Source organism: Cherax quadricarinatus, chromosome 76 (assembly GCF_038502225.1).
Source record: "Cherax quadricarinatus isolate ZL_2023a chromosome 76, ASM3850222v1, whole genome shotgun sequence".
Lineage (NCBI taxonomy): Eukaryota > Metazoa > Arthropoda > Malacostraca > Decapoda > Parastacidae > Cherax > Cherax quadricarinatus.
In genome coordinates this window covers 22,599,905-22,620,843 of record NC_091367.1, presented here as the reverse complement: position 1 = coordinate 22,620,843, position 20,939 = coordinate 22,599,905, and the positions used below count along the sequence as shown (strand labels likewise).

At 42.0% G+C, this 20,939-nt stretch overlaps 1 protein-coding gene across 1 annotated transcript; it reads left to right on the top strand.

Moving 5' to 3' along the window:
• Positions 1-939: 939 nt before the first annotated feature.
• On the top strand, positions 940-20,247 carry LOC128703721 (digestive cysteine proteinase 3-like; the record flags this gene model as incomplete). Its single annotated transcript, XM_070101390.1, is given in 5 exon segments — positions 940-1,092; positions 2,145-2,330; positions 12,716-12,907; positions 14,216-14,381; positions 19,554-20,247. Coding segments are annotated over 5 exon segments (903 nt in total), but the record flags the coding sequence as incomplete, so codon positions are not given.
• Positions 20,248-20,939: the final 692 nt, after the last annotated feature.

The following is a 20,939-nucleotide window of genomic DNA, read 5'->3' as shown; positions in this document are numbered from 1 at the left end:
ACACAGTGGGCATTATTGACTGTGTTTGACACAGTGGGCATTATTGACTGTGTTTGACACAGTGTATATATAGGCAGGAGGTGGTAGTAGTGAAGGTGGAAGGTAGTGGTAGTAGTGAAGGTGGAAGGTAGTGGTAGTAGTGAAGGTGGAAGGTAGTGGTAGTAGTGAAGGTGGAAGGTAGTGGTAGTAGTGAAGGTGGAAGGTAGTGGTAGTAGTGAAGGTGGAAGGTAGTGGTAGTAGTGAAGGTGGAAGGTAGTAGTAGTGGGAAGGTAGTAAGAGGAGGGGCCAGTCAAATACTAAGAGGAGCACTGTGTGATGAATGGTTTGAAAAACCGACAAGTTGAAGAGGAGCACTGCAAGGGAGCTGGTGTTCTTCCTGCTCTCCTTCTCGTTAGTGTGACTTTGTAAACTAGTGGTCATCGCAAGTCGAGAAACAATGCATACTCTAAACTGTCTTTTAACCAGAAGCTGCTCTACAGAATATAGTGTGATATACCACAAAATTGGAGTTTTTTTGAAGTTTTATAATACAGAGACAGAAATAAGGCAGATAAATGAAGAAACGTTTCGCCATACAGTCTTCATCAGTCCATACAAAGGAGAATGGTGAAGATTGATGGACTGATTACTTCGACTCAAGGCTGAGGGACTGATTACCTCATACTCCTGTTCTTCACCATTCTCCTTTGTATGGACTGATAAAACCACTGTAGCGCGAAATGTTTCCTCACTAAAGATAATCAAGTGTTACACATGTGTCTAATTTATAAACTTATGGGTTCTCTGAACCATTCATCTCCAGACATAAGACAGGTAGAGAGAGAGAGAGAGGGGGGGGGGGTGAGTGGATAGACTGCATATTCCTGGACTGCAAGGAAATTAAAACAGGAAAAATGAGGAGCAAGACTGTGATGAACACATTTCTGTTGCTTTTGACAGGAAAAGTTTGGAAGGAAATATGTGGACGCAGAAGAAGAGGTCTACAGACTCAAAGTCTTCCAGGACAATCTCAACTACATCGAGGAACATAACAAGAAATTTGCCAATGGGGAAGTGACTTTTGACCTTGCTGTCAATCAGTTCGCTGACATGGTTAGTATATGTTTTTAGTTCCCAGTTATGTGAAGAAGACTTAATTCCTTACAGGTATGTATCTCTCAGGTGTGTATCTCTGGGTGTATATATCCTCAGAGATACAAACTTATGTGTACATAACCTAAGAGAAATACGCCTCTGAGAGAGACACGCATCTCTGTGTATATTCACGGTAATATGCACACCCATTGGGAGATACAGACTTCCTTGTGTAAGAGCATATACAATGAGAGATACCCCTCTGTGAATATACATTATTAGATACTCATCTAAGAGAGCATTTACACTGAGAGATACACATATTTCTATGTATATCCTCTGAGATGCACACCTCTCAATATACACATGCACACACACACAACACACATCTCAGTGTCTATCTTAAAATATACACGTGTCTGTGTATATTCACTGATACACATCCCTTTTTATATACTGAGGGATATACTTTTTGTATGTCCACTGAGAGATACAAACCACTGTATAGAGGTAATGCGAGCACACATCTCTGTGTATATACACTAGTAGATACTAAGTAAGCATTGATACTGAGAAATATACATCTTTCAGTGTATATCTTTTGAGATGCGCAATTCTTTCAGAATATACACATATACACACACACCTTTACGTGTATGTCCTTGAGAGATACACACCTTTCGGTGTATATCTATAGTGAGATATGTACCTGTGTATATTCACTGAGATACACACTCCTTTTTGTATACTGAGGATACACACTTGTTTGTGTATATCCACTGAGAGATGCCGATCTATGTATACACAATGAAAGATACACAACTGTGTATATACACACACCTTACTTTTTACATACATACCTCTCTGTGTATATACATTGAAAGATACACGCCTCTCTGTGTATCTCCACACCTCTGTGAAGACTCCTTTCTGTATAGATACAGTTGTCTCTGTGCACATACACACCTCTTTGTGTAAATACACTGATACATGCAAACCTCTGCATATACACCGAGAAACACACACATACATGCTATTGAGATTCTCCAAACAACTTTTCGTTATTCCAGACTAACGAGGAGTTCAACGCAGTCATGAAGGGATACAAAAGGAACCCACTTAGAAGCTTCACAAGGGAACACAGTGCCCATGATGATTACACACCCAAGGCAGCTGATGTTGACTGGAGGAATCAAGGAGCTGTTACTGGAGTTAAAGATCAAGGCCAGTGTGGTTCTTGCTGGTCTTTCTCTGCTGTGAGTTATACCAAACTGTTCTTATCATTATTATTGTCATTAATAATGCTACTATTTTTTTTTATAAACACATCGGCCGTTCCCCACCAATGCAGAGTGGCCCGAAAAAAAAAAACTTTCATCATTATTCACTCTGTCAGTGTCTTGCCAGAGGCGCACTTACACTAGTTATAAAACTGCAACATTAACACCCTACCTTCAGAGAGCAGGCACTGTACTTCCCATCTCCAGGATTCAAGTCCGGCCTGTTGATTTCCATGAATCCCTTCATAAATGTTACCTTGCTCACACTCCAACAGCACGTCAAGTATTAAAAACCATTTGCCTCCATTCACTCCTAACATGCTCACGCATACTTGCTGGAAGTCCAAGCCCATCACACACAAAACCTCCTTTACCCCCTCCCTCCAAACTTTCCTAGGCCGACCCCTACCCCGCCTTCCTTCCACTACAGATTTATACACTCTTGAAGTCATTCTATTTCGTCCCATCCTCTCTGAATATCTGAATCATCTCAACCTCTCCTAACCCCATGGATAATAGTTTTGGTAATCCCGCACCTCCTCCTAATCTCCAAACTATGGATTCTCTGCATTATATTCACACCACACATTGCCCTCAGACACATCTCCACTGCCTCCAGCCTTCTCCTTGTTGCAACATTCACCACCCATGCTTCACACACATATAAGAATGCTGGTATAACTATACTCTCATACATTCTTCTCTTTGCTTCCTTGGATAAAGTTCTTTGTCTATACAGACCCCTCAGTGCACCACTCACCTTTTCCCCCTTGCCAGTTCTATGATTCACCTCATTTTTCATAGACCCATCTGCTGATACGTCCAGTCCCAAATATCTGAATACATTCACCTCCTCTATACTCTCTCCCTCCAATCTAATATCCAATCTTTCATTACTTAATTTTTTTTTATCCTCATCACCTTATTCTTTCCTATATTCACTTTTAATTTCCTCTTTTTACGTACCCTACCAAACTCGTCCACCAACCTCCTCAACTTCTCTTCAGAATCTCCCAAAAGCACAGTGTCATCAGCAAAGAGCAACTGAGACAACTCCTTTGTGTTAGATTCTTTATCGTTTAACCCCACACCTCTCCAACACCCAAGCATTCACTTCTCTTACAACTCCATCTATAAATATATTGAACAACCACGGTAACATCACACATCCTTGTCTAAGACCTACATTTACTGGGAAATAATCTCTCTCTCTCCTACATACTCTAACTTGAGCCTCACTACTCTCATAAAAATTCTTCACTGCTTTCAGTAACCTACTTCCTATTCCGTACATTTGCAACATCTGCCACGTTGCCCCCTATCCACCCTAACATGTGCCTTTTCCAAATCCATAAATGACACAAAAACCTCTTTACCCTTATCTAAACACTGTTCACCTATATGTTTCACTGTAAATACTTGGTCTACACACCCCCTACCCTTCCTAAAGCCTCCCTGTTCATGTGCTATCCTACTCCCCATTTTACTCTTAATTCTTTCAATAATAACTCTACCATACACATTACCAGACCTATTCCCCTATCCCCTATTCCCTTATAATTTTTACACTGTTTTGTCCCCTTTGCCTTTATACAAAGGAACTATGCATGCTCTCTGCCAATCCCTAGGTACCTTACCCTCTTCCATACATTTATTAAATAAAAGCACTAACCACTCCAAAACTATGTCCTCACCCGCTTTTAACATTTCTATCTTTATTCCATCAATTCCAGCTGCTTTACCCCCTTTTACCCACTGTCTCACACTTTCCTTACACTCACAATTGGTTCTTCCTTACTCCTACAAGGTGTTATTCCTCCTTGCCCTATACACAAATTTACAGCTTCCTTATCTTCATCAATATTTAATAATTCCTCAAAATATTCCCGCCATCTTCCCAATACAGTGGACCCCCGACATTCGATATTAATCCATTCCTGAGAGCCATCGAATGTCGAAAATATCGAAAGTCGAATTAATTTCCCCATAAGAATTAATGGAAATCAAATTAATCCGTGCAAGACACCCAAAAGTATGAAAAAAAAATTTTACCACATGAAATATTAAGTTTAATGCAATAGAATAATTACAATAACAATAGATTAATAACAATAGAATAATTGAGACTTACATTTAATGAAGATTTGGTGATGATCGATGGGATGGGAGAAGGGGAGTGTGTGGATGGTGTTAGTGTTTAGAAGGGGAATCCCCTTCCATTAGGACTTGAACTGGCAGCCTCACCATGCCTTACCACACTGTGTATGCCACTACAATTCTTATATCTTTCAAACCAACCTTTGCTGGCCTTAAATTCACTCACATCACCACTAGTTTCAGGCAATTTCTTTACCAAATCATCATGCACTCTGACACACGCACTCCACTTTTGTACTTTGCAATTATCTCTTTCATTTCAATAGTCAATAGCACCTTTTTTCTCGAAGGGTTGACACTAGAAGCTTTCTTGGGGCCCATGGTTACTTATTTTGCAGAAACAGGCACCAAAAACAGTGATAATATGGATAATATGGAATGTACCGAATGTATCCTTAGATGCGCGCACACTGGCTGGCTTGTAAACACTGGCACACATGGTGCAGTTCAGGCCACACGTGGACACGTTTCATACGAATCGTATCGAATGTCGGGTTTTCCATCGAATGTCGAGGCGAAATTTTGCGTTAAAACACATCGAATGTCGGATTTATCCAATGTCGATGCCATCGAATGTTGGGGGTCCACTGTACCTCTGATTCTCCATTTAATAACTCTCCTATTTTTAACTGTCAAATCCATTCATTCCCAAGGCTTTCTCAACTTATTAATCTCACTCAAAACTTTTTCTTATTTTCAACAAAATTTGTTGATAACATCTCACCAACTCTCTCATTTGCTCTCTTTTTACATTGCTTCACTACTCTCTTAATCTCTCTTTTTCTCTCCATATATTAATCCCTCCTTGCATCACTTATACTTCGTAAAAACCTCTCATATACTAAATTTTTCTCTCTTACTACTCTCTTTACATCATTCCACCAATCGCTCTTCTTCCCTCCCGCACCCACTTTCCTGTAACCGCAAACTTCTGCTGAACACTCTAACACTACACTTTTAAACGTACCCCATACATCTTCGGCCCCATTGCCTATACTCTCGCTAGCCCATCTGTCCTCCAACAGTTGTTTATATCTTACCATAACTGCCTCCTCCTTTAGTTTATTAGCCTTCACTTCTCTCTTACTTGCTACTTCCATTTTCCTTGTATTCCATCTACCATTTACTCTCCCTGTAGCTACAACTAAGAAGTGATTTGATATATCTGTGGACCCTCTATAAACATGTACATCCTGAAGTCTACCCAACTGTCTTTTATCTACCAATACGTAGTCTAACAAACTGTCATTACGCTCTATATCATAACTTGTACAGTGGAACCTCAAATATCGAACTTTCTTCATTCCAGACGGCTGTTCAAGTGCCGTTACTGAGCGAATTTATTCCCATCAGGAATAATGTAAATTAGATTAGTTCATTTCACACCCTCAAAAATACACTTATAAAAGCAGTTGCATAATTAGTTGAGTTGGGAGCAGTTCGATATTTGAGGCTCCACTGTATATGTATTCATCCACTTTTTCCTAAAATATGTATTACCTATAACCATACCCCTTTCCATACAAAGTTCAATCAAGGGCTTCCCATTATCATTTACACCTGGCACCCCAAACTTACCTACCATTTAGGTTTTCTTCCACAATTACTCTCTCACTCGGTTCAAAAGTTCCTACATACTCACTTAACATCTCCCAAAATCTCTCTCTCTCTCTCCTCGATACTCCTCTCTTCTCCGAGTGCATACACATTTGTTATGACCCACTTTTTTGCATCTGACCCATATTTTAGTCTACATTGTCCTTGAATTTATACATTTATATTCCCTCTTCTCTTACCACAATGATCCTTCAGCATTATTGCTACCCCTTCCTTAGCTCTAACTCTCTCAGATACTTCTGACTTTATCCCACTTATTCCTCCCCACTTAAACTCACCTACTCCCTTCAGTTTTGCTTTGCTTAGAGCTAGGATGTCCAGCTTCTTTTCATTCATAACATTAGCAATCATTTCTTATCATCCACACTACATCCACGCACATTCAAACATCCCAGTTTTATAGTTTTTCTTTTTCTCATTTTTAGTAGATTATACAGGAGAAGGGGTTACTGGCCCCTTGCTCCTGGCATTTTAGTCGCTTCTTATGACATGCATGGCTTACAGAGGAAGAATACTGTTCCACTTATTATTATTATTATTTTTATCATCACAGAGTGTACTCTTAACCCTGAGGTTATCCCAGTAATACAAGGTTATTACAAAGTACAGTGGACCCTCGACATTCGATACTAATCCGTTCCTGAGAGCTATCGAATGTCGAAAATATCGAAAGTCGAATTAATTTTCCCCATAAGAAATAATGGAAATCAAATTAATCCATGCAAGACACCCAAAAGTATGAAAAAAAAAATTTACCACATGAAATATTAAGTTTAATGCAATAATTACAATAACAACAATAACAATAGATTAATAACAATAGAATAATTGACACTTACCTTTAATGAAGATCTAGTGATGATTGATGGGATGGGAGGAGGGGAGAGTGTTGATGGTGTTAGTGTTTAGAAGGGGAATCCCCTTCCATTAGGACTTGAGGTAGCAAGTCCTTTTCCGGGGTTACTTCTCTTCCTTTAATGCCGCTAGGACCAGCTTGAGAGTCACTGGACTTCTGTCGCACGTATCTGTCCATAGAGGCCTGTATCTCTCATTCCTTTATGACTTTCCTAAAGTGGTTCACAACATAGTCAGTGTAATAGTCACCAGCATGGCTTGCAATAGCTGTTAGGGTGATTGTCATCAAAAAAGGTTTGCACTTTAAGCCACATTGCACACATTTCCTTAATCTTTGAAGTAGGCAACTTCCTCAATTTTTCTATCCCCTCCTCCGAAGCAGTTTCCTCAGGTCTAGCCTCTTGCTGCTGAAGATGATCTAGCAGCTCATCAGTGGTTAATTCTTCAATGTCCTCCTCCACCAACTCTTCCACATCCTCCCCACTAACCTCCAACCCCAAGGACTTCCCCAATGCGACAATGGATTCCTCAACTGGCATAGGATTCTCAGGGTTAGCCTCAAGCCCTTCAAAATCCCTTTTGTCTACACATTCTGGCCACAGTTTTTTCCAAGCAGAGTTCAAGGTCCTCTTAGTCACTTCCTCCCAAGCCTTACCTATAAGGTTTATACAATTGAGGATATTGAAGTGATCCTTCCAAAACTCTTTTAGAGTCAGTTGAGTTTCTGTGGTCACTACAAAGCACTTTTGAAACATAGATTTTGTGTACAGTTTCTTGAAGTTGGAAATGACCTGCTGGTCCATGGGCTGCAGGAGAGGAGTGGTATTAGGAGGCAAAACCTTGACCTTAATGAAGCTCATGTCCCCAGAAAGTCGCTCTGCCAAGTCTGTAGGATGACCAGGAGCATTGTCTAATACCAGGAGGCACTTGAGGTCTAATTTCTTTTCAGTTAGGTAATTTTTCACATTGGGGGCAAATGCATGGTGTAACCAGTCATAGAAAAAGTCCCTAGTGACCCATGCCTTACTGTTTGCCCTCCACAGCACACAAATTAGCCTTGAGGATATTATTTTGCCTGAACGCTCTGGGAGTTTCTGAGTGATACACCAATAAAAGCTTCACTTTGCAATCACCACTAGCATTGGCACACATCAGAAGAGTAAGCCTGTCTTTCACAGGCTTATGTCCTGGGAATGCCTCTTCCTCCTGAGTAATGTAGGTCCTGCTTGGCAATTTCTTCCAAAACAGGCCTGTTTCGTCACAATTAAACACTTGTTCAGGTTTCAACCCTTCAGCCTCTATGTACTCCTTGAATTCGTGCATGTATTTTTCAGCCGCTTTGTGGTCCGAACTGGCAGCCTCACCGTGCCTTACCACATTGTATGCCACTGCGATTCTTAAATCTTTCAAACCAACCTTAGCTGGCCTTAAATTCACTCACATCACCACTAGTTGCAGGCAATTTCTTTACCAAATCATCATGCAACTTCCTAGCCTTTTCACAAATGATCACTTGAGAGATGCTATCTCCTGCTATCTGTTTTTCATTTGTCCACACCAATAACAGTCTCTCAACAACTTCCAACACTAGCGATCTCTGTTTCGAAAACAAAGTTGCACCTTTTGCAACAACAGCTTCCTTGATTGCCGTTTTCCTGCTCACTCTAGCAGAGATGGTTGATTGGGGTTTACTATACAACCTGGCCAGCTCCGACACACGCACTCCACTTTCGTACTTTGCAATTATCTCTTTCTTCATTTCAATAGTCATTAGTGCCTTTTTTCTTGAAGGCCTTTTTTCTAGAAGCTTTCTTGGGGCCCATGGTGACTTATTTTGCAAAAACAAGCACCAAACACAGTGATAATATGGATAATATGGAATGTACCGAATGTATCCTTAGATGCGCGCACACTGGCTGGCTTGTAAACACTGGCACACACGGGGCAGTTCAGGCCACACGTGGACACGTCTCATACGAATTGTATCGAATGTCGGGTTTTCCATCGAATGTCGAAGCGAAATTTTTGCGTTAAAATGCATCGAATGTCAGATTTATCGAATGTCGGGGGTCCACTGAATTCTTAACCCTGAGGTTATCCCAGTAATACAAGATCATTACAAAGTATGCTTAACCCTGAGGTTATCCCAGTAATACAGTGGAACCTCAAATTTTGAACGTATCGCTTATCAAACTCTTCGAAAATCGATCGTTTTTTTCGAACTTTGTCCCTATTATCGAACTCATCCCATATTTTCGAACCACCGGGTACCGGACCTGTCCGCCAGCCTGCTCTGTCCGCGTCCCCGCGCAGGTGCCGTGAGCCAGTTTGGCTTTGTTGATGCTTGAGTGAACACTAACCTGTGCTCTCATTCAAACTTATACGATTAATTCATTGTGTTTAGTGCTTGTGGGACTGTGAAATAAGCTACCATGGGCCCAAAGAAATTTATTGTGGTACCCCTGTGGTAAAGAAAGTGAGAAACACCATAGATGTGGTGATGGCAAGTGACAGTGCTTCAAAGACGATTATTAGTGAAAAGGCGAGGAAATTGCATGCTGATTTAAAGATTAAGGAGATTTGCGCCAAGTAGAATGATGTCCAAATGTTCGTGGAGAAGTACCGCCCTGAGCAAGCTGAAACAAGCCATCTTTGCAACAAGTTCAGTGACAGAACCATGTCCCATTTTAGGGAAATCTTAAAGAGGCACCAGAAACAGAGGACTGTGGACAGTTATTTTGTGAGACAGGGGTCCAGTGACTCTCAAGCTGGTCCTAGTGTCATTAAAAGACAGAGGGGAAGTAACCCCAAAGAGGGCTTTAATACCTAAAGTCCTTATGGAGGGGGATTCCCCTTCCAAACACTAATCCCAACTCCCTCTCTCCTCCTCCCTATATTCCGGATGCCATCACCAATCTTCAATAAAGGCAAGTAAAAATGTTATATGTTTATTTAAATTTATTAATACATAATTGTACACTGTATTTGTTGTATGTAAAACTATAATTAATCTCTATAAAATGTATTTTTTTTTGTGAATATTTTTGGGTTTCTGGAATGGATTAATTGTATTTCCATTATTTCTTATGGGAAATATTGCTTCGCTTTTCAAACTTTTCGAATTTAGAACTAGCTCCTGGAATGGATTAAGTTCGAAAATTGAGGTTCCACTGTACAGTGGACCCCCGAGTTTCGTGATTAATCCGTTCCAGAGAGCCCGCTGAAGGTCGAAATTCACGAAACTCGAAACCATTTTCCCCATAAGAAATAATAGAAATAAAATTAATCTATACCAGACACCCAAAAATATTAAAATATTTTTTTCAAATTAAATAAAGATTTACATAATGAAAACAATCAGAAATCACGTATTACATGCATTTAAAATAAATAATAATAACATTACACTTACCTTTACTGAAGACTTCTGGGTGGATGGAAGACGGAAGGAGGGGATAGGAGGAAGGTGTACACTATTTTTTGGAAGGAGAATCTCCTTCCATTAGGACTTCAGGTGTGAAGTCCATATCTGGGGTTACTTCCCTTCTTCTTTTAATGCCACTGGGACCAGCTTGAGAGTCACTGGACCCCTGTCGCACAAAATATCTGTCCAGAGAGGTCTGTTTCTGGCGTTTCTTTAAGATTTCCCTGAAGAGGGACACAACACTGTCATTGTACATGTTGCCAATACGGCCTGCAACAGCTTTGTTAGGGAGAAGTTCATCCATAAATGTTTGCACTTCAGTCCACTTTCCACAAATGTCCTTAATCTTTGAAGAAGGCACCTCCCTCCATCTCTCTTCCTCCTCCTCTGCAGCAGTTTCCTGAGCTGTGATCTGTTGCTGTTGCTGATGAAGCTCTTGCAGCTCTTCAGTGGTTAGCTCTTCCCTGTGGTCCTCCACCAACTCTTCCACATCCTCACCACTCACCTCCAACCCCAGGGACATCCCCAATGCTACAATAGTTTCCACAACTGGCATAGGTTCCTTAGGGTCAGCCAAAAACCCTTCAAAATCCCTCTCTTGTACACAATCTGGCCACAAATTTCTCCAAGCAGAGTTCAAAGTCCTGGAAGTCACTCCCTCCCAAGACTTACCTATAAGGTTTATGCAATGGAAGATATTAAAGTGATCTTTCAGGAACTCTCTTAGGGTCAATTCTGTGTCTGAGGTCACTTCAAAGCACTTCTGAAACACTGCTTTGGTGTAGAGTTTTTTTGAAGTTTGAAATGACCTGCTGGTCCACGGGCTGGGGGAGAGTAGTGGTATTAGGAGGCAAGAACTTCACCGTGATGAAACTAAACTCCTCCACTATTTGCTCTTCCAGGTCTGGAGGATGAGCAGGAGCATTGTCCATTACCAGGAGGCACTTGAGTGGCAATTTATTTTCCAGGAGGTATTTCTTCACACTGGGGCCAAACACTTCATTAAACCAGTCTAAGAAAATTCCTCTTGTGACCCATGCCTTACTGTTAGCCTTCCACATCACACACAAGTTACTCTTGGCGACACTGTATTTCTTGAACACTCTGGGATTTTCAGAGTGATACACCAGTAAAGGCTACACTTTAAAATCCCTACTAGCATTACTACAAAACATGAGAGTAAGCCTGTCTTTCATAGGCTTGTGTCCTGGGAGTGCCGCTTCCTCCTGCATGATGTAGGTCCTCTTCGGCATTTTCTTCCAGAAGAGGCCTGTTTCGTCACAAACACTTGCTGGGGTTTGAATTCTCCAGTGTCTACGCACTCCTTAAACTCCTGTACAAACTGCTCAGCTGCTTTTTTGTCAGAACTGGCAGCCTCACCATGCCTTATCACACTGTGAATGCCACTACACTTCTTAAATCTCTCAAACCAACCTTTCCTGGCCTTAAAATCACAAGCATCACCACTTGTTGCAGGCATGTTCTTTACGAGATCGTCATGCAACTGCCTTCCCTTTTCACATATTATCGACTGCGTAACACAATCTCCTGCTAAATGTTTTTCGGTAATCCACACCAACAATAACCTCTCCACTTCTTCGAGGATTTGTGATCTCCTTTTTGTCAGCATATCCACCCCTTTTGCAACAACAGCACACTTTATTTCCTTTCCTTTCGCCATGATCGAAGTCATGGTTGAATAGGGCTTGCCATACATCCTGGCAAGCTCTGTAACACGCACTCCACTCTCATATTTTTCAATGATTTCCTTCTTGAATTCGATCGTGTTCCTCACTTTCTTTACCAAAGTGCTTGCACTAGCTTTCCTTGGGCTCATGGTTACTTATTTAGCAGCTGTAATCACAAAAAACAATGGATTATTACGTATGAACCCGCGGGGTGATGGCCACGTGTTGGTAAACAATGGCACACTGAGCGTGAATGGCATGGGAGACTGGCTTTGTGTGTGTGGTGATGGGCGGACGGGTACCAGACGGTCGCCGAAACACGAGTTTTTTCACGAAACTCGAGGCCAAATTTTTCCAAAAAAAAAACTCGCCGAAGGTCGAATTTCACGAAAGTCGAGGCTGCCGAAACTCGAGGGTCCACTGTATAAGGTTATTACAAAGTATTCTTAACCCTGAGGTTATCCCAGTAATACAAGGTTATTATGAAGTATTCTTAACCCTGAAGTTGTCCCAGTAATACAAGGTTATTAAAAAAGTATTCTTAACCTTGAGGTTATCCCTGTCTTTAATGATCATTGTCTAAGAAGGTGTATTAACAGTGGTTAACCCTGTGTTTACAGACTGGCTCTCTGGAGGGGCAACATTTCCTGAAGACTGGTGACCTGATCAGTCTGTCAGAGCAACAGTTAGTTGACTGTTCTGGTGCCTATGGTAACATGGGATGTGATGGAGGAGATATGGTAGCTGCCTTTGACTATATCAGAGACAATGATGGCATCGTAACAGAGGCTTCCTACCCTTACGAAGCTGTTGTGAGTATCACTCTTAAAACTTTCATAACAGATGTATGAAAAAGTTCAGCTTCGCTTTGGGAAATTTCATAATAGATGTATGAAATAATTAATTTTCCATCCACTGTGTTTTCTTTTAATTATGAGTTGTTGAAGCCACTGTGTTATTGGTTAATTGTAAGTTGTTTATGCCACTGTGTTGTTGATTAATTTTGAGCTGTTTAAGCCATGGTATTGTGGGTTATTTGTGAAGTGTAGGCCATGAATAAAGCAGTTGATGGGAAAGAATAGACAATATGAACCACATAGTTGGGAAATGCCTCAAACACACGAATTCAAGGCGCTCCGTTCATTGCCCCGGCTCCTTAGTAATAGATTAGTTATGTCGCCTGAGCGGCTAGTTAACCGAGCACTCGCAGCTCATGCTGTGAGTGGCAACACAAAAAAACAGGATTACAGAGGTCATAATGGGTCTTTGTCAAACCCCAATGAGCACTGTTTCATTACTAGAAAGGATTATTAGTAATTTCACATTTTTACACTTACTTCATAAAGTTGTTATATATAGTACAGTAAGGAATACAATCTCAAAAAAATGCTTTCTTATAACTAAAGAAAAGCACTAAAAACATTGGTCATAGTGATAGGATACAGCAGTATCCTATCACAGGCAGAAGTGGTTGGTCTCAAAGATCGTAATCCTCTTTCATCATGAAATTAATCACACATAACTAGCTTGGTTTTTATGTTAAACTTTCTCAACATCCTCAATCTCAGTAAGGCATCAATGCTACATTTTTCTGACCAGGAATAAACTGAATGTAAACTCTGTAGTCACTTGAATGTTACTGACCATTTATCTTCCTTTCCTGAAATCTCTACAATAGGAAAAGAAAAAGGACAATATAGGCCAATGATCAGTATAGTATATCAATGTGATACTGACACAGTCTCTAAAATTACCTTGAGGCCAGTGCAAAGTAATTCTTTTCAGTTCTGTGCCAATACCAACAACACTAGCATCGGTAGTCAGAGCAAACTCTAGTAAAATTTAGGAATTTAAGAATATGAAGTGATGTTAATTACAACTCTTGACTGCTAGTTCACTCAAACTGGATATTATTCTTAAAGAGATGAACAACTGAAACACCATTGGTATAAAAATTTGCATTATCTGTGAAATAAAACAAGTCTATTGTTCTTACTTGTAAGATGGAACATGTTGCTTCAATGTAAACAACGTGATTATTAACAACTTTTCTTGCTTGTACGATGAAAGATGACACTCAAATGCAAGAAATATGGTCACTAACGATTTTTCTTTTGTAGGACGGAAGATGTCGCTTCAATGCAAACAATGTGGCCGCTACAGTCACAGGCAGTGTGAAGATCCAGTTCCTGAGTGAATCTTCCTTGCTGTCAGCTGTCAGTAATGTTGGACCAGTCTCTGTTGGCATTGATGCCTCTCACATTTCCTACCAGCTGTACAACTCTGGTAAGTGTGTGTACACACACACACACACACACATACACACACACACACACACACACACACACACACACACACACACACACACACACACACACACACACACACATACACACACACACACACAGATGTAGTGGAGGCAGGATCCATACATAGCTTTAAGCAGAGTTATGATAAAGCTCACGGTTCAGGGAGAGTGACCTAGTAGCGATCAGCGAAGAGGCGGGGCCAGGAGCTCGGACTCGACCCCTGCAACCTCAACTAGGTGAGTACAACTGAGTACACACACACACACACACACACACACACACACCAGTTTGGAACCCACACCTAGCCAAGCATGTAAAGAAACTAGAGAAAGTGCAAAGGTTTGCAACAAGACTAGTCCCAGAGTTAAGAGGTATGTCCTATGAGGAGAGGTTAAGGGAAATCAATCTGACGACACTGGAGGACAGGAGAGATAGGGGGGACATGATAACGACATACAAAATACTGAGAGGAATTGGCAAGGTGGACAAAGACAGGATGTTCCAGAGACTGGACACAGCAACACGGGGACACAGTTGGAAGCTGAAGACACAGATGAATCAAAGGGATGTTAGGAAGTATTTCTTCAGCCACAGAGTAGTCAGGAAGTGGAATAGTTTGGGAAGCGATGTAGTGGAGGCAGGATCCATACATACCTTTAAGCAGAGGTACAATAAAGCTCATGGTTCAGGGAGAGTGACCTAGTAGTGACCAGTGAAGAGGCGGGGCCAGGAGCTTGGACTCGACCCCTGCAACCTCAACTAGGTGAGTACAACTAGGTGAGTACACACACACACACACACACACACACACACACACACACACACACACACACACAGGATGTTCCAGATGAGACACAGCAACAAGGGGACACAGTTGGAAGCTGAAGACACAGATGAATCACAGGGATGTTAGGAAGTATTTCTTCAGCCACAGAGTAGTCAGGAAGTGGAATAGTTTGGGAAGTGATGTAGTGGAGGCAGGATCTATACACAGCTTTAAGCAGAGGTATGATAAACTCACAGTTCAGGGGGAGAGTGACCTAGTACCAACCAGTGAAGAGGCAGGGCCAGGAGCTTGGACTCGACCCCTGCAACCTCAACTAGGTGAGTGTACACACACACACACACACACACACACACACACACACACACACACACACACACACACACACACACACACACACACACACACACACACACACAAAGTCATGGAGAAGATTATCAGGAGAAGAGTGGTGGAACACCTAGAAAGGAATGATCTCATCAACAGCAGCCAACATGGTTTCAGGGATGGGAAATCCTGTGTCACAAACCTGGAGTTCTATGACATGGTGACAGCAGTAAGACAAGAGAGAGAGGCATGGGTGGATTGCATTTTCTTGGACTGCAAGAAGGCGTTTGACGCAGTTCCACACAAGAGATTAGTGCAAAAACTGGGGGACCAAGCAGGGATAACAGGGAAGGCACTACAATGGATCTGGCAATACTTGTCAGGAAGACAGCAGCGAGTCATGGTACGTGGCGAGGTGTCAGAGTGGGCACCTGTGACCAGCAGGGTCCCACAGGGGTCAGTCCTAGGACCAGTGCTGTTTCTGGTATTTGTGAACGACATGACGGAAGGAATAGACTCCAAAGTGTCCCTGTTTGCAGATGACGTGAAGTTGATGAAAAGAATTCATTCGATCGAAGACCAGGCAGAACTACAAAGGGATCTGGACAGGCTGCAGACCTGGTCCAGCAATTGGCTCCTGGAGTTCAACCCCACCAAGTGCAAAGTCATGAAGATTGGGGAAGGGCAAAGAAGACTGCAGACTGAGTACAGTCTAGGGGGCCAGAGACTACAAACTTCGCTCAAGGAAAAAGACCTTGGGGTGAGTATAACACCAGGCACATCTCCTGAAGCGCACATCAACCAAATAACTGCTGCAGCATATGGGCGCCTAGCAAACCTCAGAACAGCGTTCTGACACCTTAATAAGGAATCGTTCAGGACCTTGTACACCGTCTACGTTAGGCCCATATTGGAGTATGCGGCACCAGTTTGGAACCCACACCTAACCAAGCATGTAAAGAAACTAGAGAAAGTGCAAAGGTTTGCAACAAGCCTAGTCCCAGAGCTAAGAGGTATGTCCTACGAGGAGAGGTTAAGGGAAATCAACCTGGTGACACTGGAGGACAGGAGAGATAGGGGGGACATGATAATGACATACAAAATACTGAGAGGAATTGACAAGGTGGACAAAGACAGGATGTTCCAGACATGGGACACAGCAACAAGGGGACACAGTTGGAAGTTGAAGACACAGATGAATCACAGGGATGTTAGGAAGTATTTCTTCAGCCACATAGTCAGGACGTGGAATAGTTTGGGAAGCGATGTAGTGAAGGCAGGATCCATACATAGCTTTAAGCAGAGGTACGATGAAGCTCACAGTTCAGGGAGAGTGACCTAGTAGTGACAAGTGAAGAGGCAGGGCCAGGAGCTTGGACTCAACCCCTGCAACCTCAACTAGGTAGGTGAGTATGTACACACACACACACACACACATACACATATACAGGGCCAGGAGCTTGGACTCGACCCCCGCAACCTCAACTAGGTGAGTACAACTAGGTGAGTACAGATCAGTCACATTGATGTTAGGAAGTACTTCCTGAGTGATAAGAGTTGTTAGGAAGTGAAACAGCCTGGAGAGTGATGTGATGGAGGCAGGATCCATACATAGCTTTAAGAAGAGATATGATAAAGCTCATGGAGCAGGGAGAGAGTAGACCTAGTAGCGACTAGTGAAGAGGCAGGGCCAGGAGCTATGACTCGATGCCTGCAACCACAATTAGGTGAGTACACACACACACATGATAAGATCAGATAAGGCTCTTGGAGCCGGGAGTGAGTGAACCTAGTAGCAACCAGTGAAGAGGTCCAGCAGCAATACGAGAATGACATAGTATTGAAAGCCAAATCTGACCCAAAGCTGTTATACAGCCACATCAGGAAGAAAAAAAAAAGTCAACAACCAAGTAATCAGGATGAGAAAGGAAGGAGGGGAGATCACAAGAAAAGACCAAGAAGTATATGAGGAGCTTAGCACGAGATTTAGGTACTTACCTAAATCTTACTTACCTAAATTTCAGTGGAGCAGAAAGGTTTTCAGCAAACCAAGATGATAGGATACACTAACAAGTGATGGACACACTACACACAACCGCAGAAGTAAAGAGACTGCTATGCAAACTAGACACCTCAAAGGCGGTGGGCCCCTGACACCTCTCCACGGGTCCTGGGAGAGAAATCAGAGGCATTGTGTGTGTCACTAACAACAATCTTCAAGACATCTATCGGTGTAGAAGACAGCAAATACAGAAATGAGCCAGACAGGCTGCATCAATCTACAGACTAGTGTCACTGACATGTATAGTATGCAAGGTCATGGAGAGATTATTGAAGAGTGGTGGAAAACCAAGAAAGGAATGAGCTTACACATGATAACCAACATGGATTCAGGAAGGGCAAATCCTGTGTCACAAACCTACTGGAATTTTACAGGGTAACAGAAGACAGGAGAGAGAGAGCGGTGGGCAGACTGCATTTTCTTGGACTGAAAGAAGACTTTTGACACAGTTCTGCACAAGAAATTAGTGCGACAGCCAGAGGAAAAGGCAGGATTAACAGGAAAAGCACTGCAATGGATCAGGGAATACCTGATGGGAAGGCATCAGCGAGTCATGGTATGTGACAAGGTGTCAGAATTGGTGCCTGTGACGAGTGGGGTTCCACAAGGGTCAGTCCTAGGACCGGTGCTGTTTCTGATATTTATGAATGACATGACGGAGTAATAGATTCAGAGGTGTCCCTGTTTGCAGATGATGTGAAATTGGTGTGGAGAATTCAAGCAGATGAGGATCAGGTAGGGCTACAAAGGGATCTGGACAGGCTGCAAACCTGGTGCAACAAATAGTTCCTGAAATTTAACCCCACCAAATGAAAAGAGTCATGAAGACTGGAAATATCAAAGAAGATTACACATGGAGTACATGCTAGAGGGGTCAAAGGTTGCAAACCTCACTCGAGAAAAAGGCTCTTGGAGTGAGCATCATACAGAGCACATCTCCTGAGGTGTAAGAGCGTCATTCAAGATACTGTACACCATGTATGCCAGGCCCATATTGGAGTATGCAGCATTAGTATGGAACCCACACCTTGTCAAGCACGTCATAAAATTTGAGAAAGCTCCAGCTCCAGAAATTAGAGAGAGTGCCATAGCTCCAGAGCCAACAAGACTGGCCCTGGAGCTATGGGGTATGTCCTACAATGAGAAGTTAAGAGAAATCAACCTGACCACACTGGAGGGGAGGAAGGATATGGAGGACTTGATAATGACATAAAATACTGAGAGGAAGTGACAAGGTGGATAGGGACAAAATGTTTCAGAGATCAGACACAGCAATAGATGAGTCACAAGGATGTTAGGAAGTCTTTTTCAGTCATAGAGTTGTCAGGAAGTGGAACAATCTGGAGAGTGATATAGTGGAGGCAGGATCTATACATACCTTCAAGAAGAGATACAATAAAGCTGTTGGAGCAGAGAGAGAGAGAGTGGACCTAGTAGCTACCAGTGAAGAGGAGCTGTGAATCAACCCCTGCAACCACAAATAGTCAAGTACAAATAGGTGAGTGCACACACGTATGCAACACTCTCGCATAGCATGCTGAGTGTCCGTGATTCAATCCCCGGCTGGGTAGACACTTGGGTATGTTTCCTTACACCTGTTGTCACTGTTCACCTAGCAGTAAGTAGGTACGTACCTGGGTGTTAGTCGATTGGTGTGGATGGCATCCTGGGGGACAAGATTGAAGGACTATAATGGAAATAAGACAAACAGTCCTCGATGACACACTGTCTTTCTTGGGTTATCCTGGGTGACTAACCCTCCGGGTTAAAAATCCGAGCAAATCTTATCTTAAGATGTCCTCTTTAAATGAGAGATAACCAGGTTTAATTCACAGAATGAGGGGGGTAACTCCCATTCTTTGTTTCAAGAGTCCTTCACCCCCATCACCTTTCTTGAAGGAAGTCATAGTCAAAAATTGTTTTTGTTTAAAGATACTCTGATTTTCTAACGATAAAATGTGTTAATTTCATGACAGGTGTGTATTACGAGTCCCAGTGCTCACAGCTGATCCTGGATCACGGAGTTCTGGCAGTTGGCTATGGCACAGAGGGTGGAGAAGAATACTGGCTCGTTAAGAACTCCTGGGGTACCAGCTGGGGTGAGGATGGATACATCAAAATGTCTCGTGGTAGAAACAACAACTGTGGTATTGCTACTGATGCTTCCTACCCAACTGTCTAGATTTTAAAATATTCATCATTGACCCCTTGAAGAACTTCTCCTTGAATCTAGCAATGGCAAAGAAGGCTCGTTCAGTGAATCTTGCTGATGCAATATTCAACAGACACTTCAGTCAAAAATCCCAACAGGCTTCAATTTGACTGACTGATCACTTACACCTGCTCTTAAGTGAATGTTGCTAACCCATCTTTCAACAGGCACCCGAGTAAATACGTAATTCCAACAAGCTACACCCTGACTAACTGACCTGACTAACTGACCACTTCAAGTGATGCTAAATTCAACATAGGCCAAAAAAATACTTTGATAAGCCAGTCAGACAAACATATATTACTACTTTATCAGTCATTATAAATAAGTAGTTGACCACTTGAAGGGAACTTAGTAAAGTGCAACAACTTCAAAAGGCCTATGACAAGCACTTATACTCTTATGGTGCCAGTAGAGAGAGGTTAATGATGTAAATTTGCAATAAATCTAGATTTCAATCTTTCAATTTATTTTATCCTGCTATGAGATAACTTGAAGGTTCTCTGCCCACTAGAACAAGGTTTAACATTCCTAGTGTAATTATTTTATTTAGCGAGGAAACTAATGAATTAATATATCCTAACTCTGGTAAACTTCATATAATATAAAATATTCATTTATGAGCTTTAAACGTGTTAAAATGTAGATTTTACCCACAGTGGGACTAAGGTGTTAATCTTACTCACAGTGGGACTTTAGATGTTAACCTCACTCACAGTGGGACTTGAGGTGTTAACCTCACTCACAGTGGGACTTAAGGTGTTAACCTCACTCACAGTGGGACTTCAGGTGTTAATCTCACTCACAGTGGGACTTGAGGTGTTAACCTCACTCACAGTGGGACTTCAGGTGTTAATCTCACTCACGGTGGGACTTCAGGTGTTAATCTCACTCACAGTGGGGCTTCAGATGTTAATCTCATTTACAGTGGGACTTAGGGGGAGCGACATGCACAGTGCGCGAGTGAAAAAAAAAATAGAAAATTATGGAAATGGAGTTAATCATATAGAAAAGTAGCTTATCACTTTGGCAACACTCTGGTATAAGTCTCATTGTTCTACAATGTTCCTACAAGGAATTATAATCATTTATAACATGTATGGTGACAATGATGCCTGTAGCTTGCCTGCTCACATGCAGTATATTTTTA